Source organism: Theobroma cacao, chromosome 9 (genome assembly GCF_053813885.1).
Source record: "Theobroma cacao isolate CCN51 chromosome 9, ASM5381388v1, whole genome shotgun sequence".
In the NCBI taxonomy this organism is placed as follows: Eukaryota; Viridiplantae; Streptophyta; class Magnoliopsida; order Malvales; family Malvaceae; genus Theobroma; species Theobroma cacao.
This window is the reverse complement of record NC_142647.1, coordinates 49,484,642-49,495,134: the sequence shown is the minus strand read 5'-3', so window position 1 is coordinate 49,495,134 and position 10,493 is coordinate 49,484,642. Positions and strand designations below refer to the sequence as shown.

Below are 10,493 nucleotides of genomic sequence, written 5' to 3'. Positions count from 1 at the left end.
GTTGAACTATATACCTTTTTTTTTAAAATTTTTTGGAAGTTTTGATGAGATAAAACATTTGAATTTTACATATTACAGCAAAGAGAAAACAAAAGAAAACCCATAAAAAATCACCATTTTCGTAAAATTTGTTTTTTCCGATTCATATAGAATATGCTGAACAATATTTATTTTAGGAGGTATAGTAAATTATCTCAAAAATTTGAATCATTATAAAAAAAAAAAAAAGCAAAGATAATTGTTTTTGTAAATTATTTTTTTTCCGATCCATCTGCAACGGAGTTTATTGTTCTAAACGTATTCTTGATAAATTGACTAGTAAACGATATATTAAATTCCCCTCGTGAAAATTCTGGGTAATAATGATAACATGAGGTCTTTTATTTTAATGAAACACTCCCTTTCGTGATACGATGCTTATGGCTATTGAATCTCTTGCAACAATCTCATTTTGGGATTCAAATTGGGACTTTTCTTGAGGCTATGATCAAAAGATGTTTATAATTGTGTATATATATATATATATATGTTGACTAACGAACAAGCAGATACGCAATCTTTCTTCTCCACCAGTTCATACTGTTTGTTGGAAAATTGGGGCAAATTAAGATGAAATTAGCTAATTTGTATCAAGGTAACACCGTTGATCATAGGGTCTTTAATTAATTAATTAGGTAATTAATTGCTGTAAAGAAGTAATTTGGACGCCATCAGTATTGAGAACACCTTCGTTAAACCACCCTCATAAATAGCAGTTGAAAAATATCGTAATATATTGTAATCTACTATTTGGTATGGCAGCAATGTTTATATTATAATAAATCTGTCATTATTAACATAAAATATATAAGTAATAGGACAAAATCTTAAATATATAGTACTTCATGATTTAAATTAGTTTATAACTAATATTTTTAGATTCTAAAATTGGAATAAAGACGTGTAAAAGGTTAATTTGATTAAAAAATTTTAATTAAATTATCTAAATATGCTGTAAAAATTAATTCAACAGATCAAAAATAAGTTTTCGACTATATTTAATATATAATTAGATATATATTATAATGACTAAATTAAGCTTCTTCTTTAACCTACCTCCCAATTTTGACCTGACTTTTGAGCCCATCACTCTTTAATTAAAGAATTAATTTAATAGTGCTAAATTTGAATTAACCGAGGAGAATAAATTGAACTGTTCTAATCGAATTTTTTTAAAATTAATTCGATTTTAAATAAAAATTACTCACCCTTAATTAAAAGGTTAAGGACGAGAGGAGGACAGAGATATTTTATGCGATAGTGGCAGTAGGTAATGACTTTTTGGTAACTATTCAAGCACCAATCAATGGGTCCTTCAGTTCTTGTGCCAGTCATATTCAGTTGACGCTTGAAACCAACTTTTGCTTAAACTTGGCTGCTCCACTTCTTTTTTTGACCCATTAAATTCAACCACTCAGAAAACCTGTGCCATAGAAAAAACTTATCAGATTGATTGCTGATCAAGTTATATACATCAGCTTACGTTCTTTCCAATGAATTTTCCAATTTTTTTTTAATTTTTTTTTCATTTCTTGGGTACGGATTTTGTCTTTGGTGAGTATTCTTCTGCGCTATATCACCTTCAGCTTCCAGGAATTGAATTAGAAGGGTCTGAGAATGAATATGGAAAAATCTCTATTCAAAACACTTTTGGATTCAGTCGTCAGCCTACACGTCAATCCGATGAAGCAAATATTTATAGGACAAGAAGAAGAAAAAGGAACACGCAGCAGAAGACCACCCTGTGGGGTTAAAGATGGTCGGCAATCAACTTTGTTGTTGATTTTCCTTGTGTTCATACTTGCTTCCGAAAGGGAAGTCTTTTTCAACATTATCAAAGGAATTAAATCTATATAAAGCTGTCTCCCCCTTTCCATTTTTTTAAGTGCGAAGGTCTCTTTGGTAGATACAACTAGCTATACATTAACAAGTTAAGATGGCAAAGCTACCAACTCAACTCTTGGCTTGCATTTTCTCCATTGTTCTTGTCTTGCAATATTCATGCCCTGCAACATCTCAAGAAGTCGGTAAGGCAAAATCTTGGTGTTTTAACAATCCCATATTTTGAATTCGTTTTCGATCATCAGAGTTTTTATTTTGTTGTTGTTGTTGCAGAGGATGAAAGTGAGTTTGATTATAATGAAAATAGTCCAAGAGGGCCTGCAAGATGGGGAGAGATTCATCCAGAATGGAGTGCATGTAGCAATGGATCAATGCAATCTCCTATTGATATGTCGAATGAGAGAGTTAATATTGTTTCCCATCTCGGGAGGCTTAAGAGAAGCTACAAGCCATCCAATGCCACTCTAAAAAATAGAGGCCATGATATGATGGTAATGAAAAATTTATAAAAAAAAATGAGGGATAAATATTCTCTTTCTAATTGTGATGTTTATACTTTTCACTTTTTCTCATAAATTTTTTTTTCGAGAACTCCCTTTCATTTCTCATTTTCTCCTTATTTACTTTCTCTGATAGACTATGATTAATAGATATGTATCAGATACATGAAATTCATGGACATTTTTCCTTAATTTTCTTTTACTTTCCAATGGATACATGCCAATGCATTTAGCTAGCCAGCTTGAATATTTCTTTTATCTTATCTTATCTTACAATGGCCCTACATGCTATAATGGTTGTTACAAGACTATGGCTTTCAAGTTAATCATTGTTAAATGTGACTTGAAAGAATCGTATTAGGTGAGATGTTATGGGATAACAGCAGCATATTCTTATCAAGAAAATTCCTTCCTATTTTCTTATCATACTAAAGATCATATACAGTACCATATTTTATCAAAAAATTTTCTGTAATTTGAATCAATTTGTGTATGCAGTTGAGATGGGACGGTGATGCAGGAGCCATAGAGATCAATGGTACTGAGTATGCACTCAAACAGTGCCATTGGCACTCACCTTCCGAGCACACCATCAATGGCAGAAGGTAACTTTTCTCTTCCCTGATCATAAACCCAACAACTATCATAAAAGGAAGAACCAAATACTTATGGGAAAATTGAACCTTTCAGGTATGATTTGGAGGTGCACTTGGTTCATGAAAGTGCGGACGGCAAGGTTGCTGTGATAGGGATCATGTACAAGATTGGCAGACCAGATTCTTTCCTCTCATCGGTAAATATAAGAGTTTCCCTATCCATATATAGTTTTCATTCCTGTGTTAATCTGATCAGATAGGATTAATTGTATATGAAGATTGTTAGCTAGTTAGTGGAATCTATCTCTCACTTAATCTGCCATGTTTGGTTACCAGTTGCTGGATCATTTAGCAAGCATTACTGATATCACAGAAGGAGAGAGCGTGGCCGGTGTGATCGATCCAAGGCACATAAAAATTGGCAGTAGGAAGTATTACAGATACATTGGCTCTCTTACTGTTCCTCCTTGTGATGAAAATGTGGTGTGGAGCATTGTCAGAAAGGTTTGCAATAACCTTCCTCAAATATTAATCTTGCTGCTCTTTTCTTCGTGATGTAACCTGTCTAACAGTTCCTACCCCTCTTTGATCAGGTGAGGACTGTGACCAGGGAGCAAGTGAGATTGCTTCGTGTGGCCGTTCATGATGTAAGTTTCGAATTTTACCATGGAAAATCAAATTAACAGCATCGTAATCGATTTCAATCTTCATTAATTATACTTGTGGAGAGGCTGATATCAATATTTCGCAGGCTTCAGATACTAATGCAAGACCACTGCAACCGATAAACAAGCGCTCAGTTCAACTCTTTAGGCCAGATGATGAAGAAGAGAATTGAAGTCTATGAATAATACCATAGATGAAATAAATATATTTATGATTGCCACCATCCTTCCTCCTGCAATCCATGCCAGTTCAATTTTTGATGGAATTATGCAGATAGTTAGGGATGAATCCGAGTTTAATTAGGTAATCAGTAGATAAATAGTCATTCATGCACACTTTCATTAATTTTTTATAGACATATAATTGTTTTTTCAAATTTTGTATTTTTTTTAATTTATTTATTTTTATTTGTATCGTCATATTGAATGTATCGAGAATTTTTATTATAATACGTTGAACATTTTATATGTTACAATTTTAAGTAGTTGTATGATTTTAAATTTTTTATTTAAATTTTAATTGTATTTTACTTTAACCTCTAAACTTTAAGAGAATAAATAGTGTTTGAGAGTCGAATACTTAATAACTTTATCTTAATTGAAGAAGTTATATATTATAATTTTTTAACAATAAAAAAAAATTGATAATGGTAATGGTTTTAAATGCAATCAAACAGCAAAATCCAGTCGAATTCTCCTGCTGAAGAATCGAAATCGTGATTCTTACTCATACTCTTGTTTAATCCACTCCCCATCTCCCTCTCCCAACAACTCCTCATGAGCCCATCCTCCCAACCCTAGCGCCAAGGACGTGGTAGCATCCTTCAAGGACTAGCTCAAGGCCCGGAACAACACAGCTCTCCTCGACCGCATCTTCACTATCCTAAACTCCCATGGCCAAGTCGCCATGAACGATGCATCCTCCAGGCTGTCCCACCTCAACCTCCGACTCTCCAAGCCCTTTGTCCTCCAGGTCCTCTCCTATGGCCACTCCTCCTCGCAAGGCGACGTTCTCTCCTGCCTCAAGTTCTTCGACTGGGCAGGCCGCCAGCCTGGGTTCCACCACACCCGAGCCACCTTCCATCACATCTTCAAGATTCTTTCAAAAGCGAAGCTCAAGTCTGTGACGCTTGAACAGTTCTTGCAGGATTATATGGCCCATAGGTAAATTCACAAGTTCAGATAACACGACACGTTGGTCATGGGCTATACCATAGCAGGGAAACCACAGATGGCACTCCAGCAGCTCAGCAGAATGCGGTTCCACGGTCTTGACTTGGATGCCTTCGCCTACCCCGTGCTTTTGAATGCTCTTGTAGAGGAGAGTTGCTTTGACGCCGTTGACATGATTGCTTAACAGATTTCCAAGTGGGGTTTGGAGAATGACATCACTCACTCCATCATGTTCAAGTGCTGGTGCAAGCAGAATAAGTTGGATGAGGCGAAGGCCTACTAGCGCCGCTTGGCGGAGGGTGGGAACCATGTTGTTAGGCATACCGTCAGTATATGATCCTGGATGCGCGTTGCAAGTGTAAGAGGTTCAAGCATGCCGAAACTGCACCTGATGCAGGACAGCTAATTACCTTGCTCTTGAAGCTAATTAATGCCAAAAAGACAGTTGGAGTTGGAGTTTTCACTGGATACTCTCTTCTCCTTACTGCTCTTACAATTCCTGAGGATGGCAAGGTAAACAATCCATCTATTTCATCAGGACTAAGACCTTAGCCCGTAAGTGAACAGTCTGTAGATGGACTTGTGTAAAATAACATGGAAGTATCCCCACATTTCCTTGCTTAGCATCTTGCATTTGTCATCCCACTCATTTTATCCTAATGTTTCACTTTTATTTTTTGGGGGTAATTCTTGTTGTGGGAAATGAAAACGGCTTTGAATTTGGTTTTATTGATGCTGACAAGATCAATTACTGGAACTAGCATGAAAGATTGATGAGATTGGTGAAGGTAGGTGGGATTGTTGTATATCACAACACACTGTGGGAGGAACAGTTGCATTGTCTGGAGTGCACAAATTGCTTGCAACTGATTCTCGTATCCAAATTTTACTTGCACTGGTGATGGGATCACATTCTGGAGGCGTATTCACTAAATTCTTCATGTCATAAATTGTTTATACTTCTTCTCAGCCTCAAAAGTTATCAGTTTCAGTTTCAATAGCTGCTGTTTCAATGAATATTCATATTCTGCTCAAATTTTATTACGTAGGTCAGATTTCAAGGCTCTAAGTTTTAAAATTGTTAATAAAGCGTTCAGCCCAACATTGAAATTGAAACATTTCGGCAGGAACACACTGGTCTAGGCCTTTTTGTGGCTGCAGTTTAGCAAGCACCGCTCAGGTGGCAGAGATGAACTAATATTAGGCAGTGACCAGTATCACTTGTAAAAGATGACCCAAAATTTGGCTAAACAAATGTCAAGAGCCTGAATTGCTGTCACTTAAAATTATGTTCTATCTTGGGGTGGTGTAGCTGAGTGACCATTTTGACAATGGTACTGTTACAAGAAAATAGGGGCATATCAGAGGTGAAAAGCCTTCATTGGCATACCACCTGTGGCACTTCAAATGGGGACAAATAATGTTTGCAGCATCAAAATTCTAAAATGATATTTACACTTATCTTAAATCAAAATAATGAAGAGACAGTAGGTAAAAAATACTTTCCACTGCAAAAAGACCCGGGCTTTTCTAGGATCTGCTTTGAAGTTTGCTTTTGTCGTTCAAAGTTCACAGATAAACCAGATCTCAAAGAACCAGTCTTCTCTTTTTCCCGTCCAATAAAGAGCAGAAGGACAGACAAGTCTAATGAAAATAACCAAAAGCCTGTCCACCCACATTCCTACTAATGGCTTCTTCATGATCCAAAATACCATCTGGAGTTGAAATCACAACATAACCCCCGCTGCAAATAAAATTATTAAAGGACAAGGTAAGTATTAAACTATAAAAGGTCATCATCTACAGACGTAGCTGGTACATTTGCATTTCCTCTACCCAGCACTTTCTACACAAAATTGGCCATAAATAATTGAAACACTCAAAATACAAAGATTTTTAACAAACCTGATGTGTTGGAAGTTTAAGTGTTGTGTACTTTTCAATATCCTTCGCGTTGATGTCCTGCCTGTAAGTGAGTGCCCTGCAATCATTTACCCTGCCTTGCAGTTCAACTGCTATCCTCCCCATTATTTTTTGATCATAAACCTGAAAATGTTCTGTCGTTTCAATCACTTATATGGCATTTTAGAAACTCTATCCTGTCATATAGGGACATTACTCTTAAAATCGCATTTTGGATATTATAAGAAAATACATAACTAGATCCGATTTTGAATTAAAGATGACAATGAATATCGTAATTGAATATCCAACTCCATTATATAAAATATAAATATCTTATATTCGAGTTTGAGATAAACTAAAATAGTAAATTTAGTCTTCGTTTTGAGTTTAAATAGAGTATGGTATCACCTTTTATATATCCAATGCTCAAATTTAATTATTATGAATATTTATTTATAATTATTTAAATTATTATTTTAGATAATTTTAAAATAATTTTTGTTTATATTTTTTTTTTGAAAATTATCAAGAAACTTTCATTGTTAACAAAATAAAAGAATTTTTTACCCTTTCACTTACACCAACTAGAAGTACATTATCAAAGCAATTCATCAAAGGAAAGTACATGAGTGGCTTATTAAAAGACATATCAACTTATCATTGACTTGCGTTCCTTGCTATACTATTGTAGATACTTGATTTTGATTAATAGCTATTCTCTAAAGAATTATGTTACAACATAATGTTGTACAGGAAACAACTTGAACAAGTGAAGTGTTACTTTACGCATAATAACTAGAACAAGTGAAGCGCTACTTCACGCAGAACAACTAGAACAATTGAAGTACTACTTAAAATAGAACAATTAAAATAAGTAAAACATTACTCCATATGGAACAACTAATTTGAATAGAATAACCACTTCACTTAGATGACAATGAAAGTAACTCAGAATAAGTGGCAGGGTTCATAGGTTACTTTCATCTTGGGATGTTTCAGAGAGTTTGGCTTGGTGGCTCAGATATGGAGGTAGTTAAGAGGTCTTCCTCTTAACCCTTTCCTGAAGTACAAGTGTTTCACCCTCTTACCTTATTCTAATATACTTATTCATGTACAGCTTATTCTCTTATACCTATTCTCATACAGCTTTTTCTCTTGTACCTATTCTTGTACACCTCTTTTCTATTACCTTTACTTGAGAACAAGTCTTACTACATCCAATTACAGTAACGGTTACTTACATTAATATTCTTCACAATAATGTCATTCATTTGGCGCATTAAAGCCTATTCTTATGTAACTGCCACTTTTAGCACTATATATAGAGCCTCACAATTTATTTGGGAGGACTCTTCTCTCCCTCTCCAAGCTAACACATTCTCAACTTGAGAGCTTCTCTCTCTAAATTCTCTTTCTAATTATCTTGTACTCTCTAAGTCTCTTTAAGTTTCTTCTTATTGTCTTCCACCTGCCATAGCACTTAGTACTTCAGGAACTGCTTCAATTTCCTCTCTGCCGCCTCTAGCACATCCTTTTACTTGTTTGCAATGCTTCCTCTCCCTATCACAAGAACCCCCTTTACAACTATCAAGGTGATTTCGCACCTTTGGTGCTGTTGCCACTGAACTTGCTGTCATCTTTATTTTAATTTTTTATTTATATTTTAATTTTAATGTTTATTTTGTATTATAGTTTTAATTATTAGTGAATTGTATGAATTAATGTGATTTATAATTATTATCTTATACAATTGAGTATGTCGGAAGAGATTAACAAATAATTTTTGCACAATCAAGTATTTAAACAAGTTTAGCAAATTAACGGTAATAAGTAAAATACTATAGTTCAGGTTCAAGTAGAAAATTTAAAAATATTCAAATAGTTGTAGAATCCAAATATCTTAATTATTTATATAGGTCATGATCGGCTATTCAAAATTAACAAAAATCTTACCCGTTGACAAAACATTTGAGAATCATTTAAACAAACGCAAGAGAAAATGATTGAGAAAATGAGTGAATGCTTGTATGTATTGCTATATTTCTCAATGTTGTGTGGGTCTGATTCAAGCAAGTGGCTGCCTAATGCAAGGAATCTAGAGTCTCAAGGGGCCTTGAAGAAATTAGAACGTCTAAACATTTCTTAAGGTTTGAGTATCACATAAGCATTCATTACAAAAAAAAAAAAAAACAAGGTATTACTGATGAAATTTTTTGTTGATTATAGTTATGATTTCGTCAATATATTACATTATCGACAAAACTACCGATAAAATTTTCGTTGGTATTCAATTACAGATACCATGGTCGGTAAAAGCAAATTCGTCGATAACGGAAAATTCTGTTAGTAATTTACTGATCAAATTTTTTGACGGTAATTCCACTGGCAAAGGGTTCATTTCGTCAATTGATTTTTTAGTCGATAATTAGAGAATTCCATCGCTAATTTTTGTTGGTATTTTTTGATAAAAAATTTCGTCGATAAATTATTTTTTTCTCAAATTAAAACCTAGATTAACAATTTAAGCCATAGCTTTAATATGGGATAAGTGGTCTATAAAGCTAAAGTTATGACTTCCTACAATGGCTAGAGATATGATCATGGTAGCCTCAACTTTATGTCCAAAAAACCTTATTTCTTCAAGATAATTCTCAAGAATACTATTAATCACATGGAAAATTGGTGAGTAAACTTCTCTTAATTAATTATAAAATATAATTTTGAATGTGATTTTAAAGTCCGTTGTATGTTAGAAATATCTTTCATGTTGCAAACTTTAAAATTACATTCAAAATTATGTTTTATAATTAAAAAAAGATTACTCACCCGTTTTTTATGATAAATAGTATTTTTGAGAATTATTTTGAATAAGTGAGGTTTTTTGGACCTAAAGTTGAGGTTCTTATGAGTAGATCTTTGGACACAGTAGGAAGCCATAACTTTAGCTTGTGCAGACCACATAGTTATCCAATATTAAAACCAAAACTTAAATTGTTAATCTAAGTTTTAATTTGAGGACAAACAAAGAAGTTTTAACTCATATATGCCATAGAACTTTCAATTGCAAACCAGTTCACGTAACCACCCCTTCGTGCTATAGAAATTTAATCTATCAAGTTTGGAGGAATACATCAAATAAATTTAATATTATATAATATTACTTATTTAATTAATTGCTTAATTATTAATTATAATATATTACATTAAACCCTAAACCTTAAATAAATTATTAAATTACTCACTAAACACCTTAATTTATTTAAATATTTTTCAAATTAAATAATATTACTAATTTAGTAATTGCTTAAGTATAACTAACATTTTTCCATTTGATTAATTTAATTATTTATTTTATTTAATAAAACATTAATTAATTTAAATAATTTTAAATTTTACTAAATTTACTAATTTAACTAATTGATTAATTAGTAATTCAAGATTCTTCATAATTAGTTACTTAACTCATTAACACCTTAATTTATTTAAATATTTTTAAAATTAACTAATATTACTAATTTAGTTAATTGCTTAAATACTCAAACATTTTTTCATTTCATTAGTTTAATTATTTACTTATAATATTACAAATTTAAGTAATTGCTTAATTACTTATAACACATTACATTCCTTAATTAAATCAATTATTTACTTAACTCATTAATTAACATCTTAATTTATTTAAATATTTTAAAACTGAAATAATAGTTCTAATTCAGTTAATTGCTTAATTACTAAACATTTAATTAATTTTATAAATCCTTAATTATTTTAAA

General features: G+C 32.7%; 1 protein-coding gene and 1 pseudogene across 1 annotated transcript; both read left to right on the top strand.

The window, feature by feature from the left end:
- The first annotated feature begins 1,535 nt into the window (after nucleotides 1–1,535).
- Nucleotides 1,536–4,124, top strand: LOC18590909 (alpha carbonic anhydrase 7-like). Its single transcript, XM_007016734.3, has 7 exons — nucleotides 1,536–2,066; nucleotides 2,155–2,372; nucleotides 2,880–2,986; nucleotides 3,072–3,174; nucleotides 3,314–3,481; nucleotides 3,571–3,624; nucleotides 3,729–4,124. The coding sequence occupies exons 1-7, from the start codon at nucleotides 1,976–1,978 to the stop codon at nucleotides 3,813–3,815; spliced, it is 828 nt and encodes a 275-aa protein (XP_007016796.1). The 5' UTR covers nucleotides 1,536–1,975; the 3' UTR covers nucleotides 3,816–4,124.
- A 180-nt stretch (nucleotides 4,125–4,304) lies between these two features.
- On the top strand, nucleotides 4,305–5,748 carry LOC148761066 (putative caffeoyl-CoA O-methyltransferase At4g26220; annotated as a pseudogene).
- Nucleotides 5,749–10,493: the final 4,745 nt, after the last annotated feature.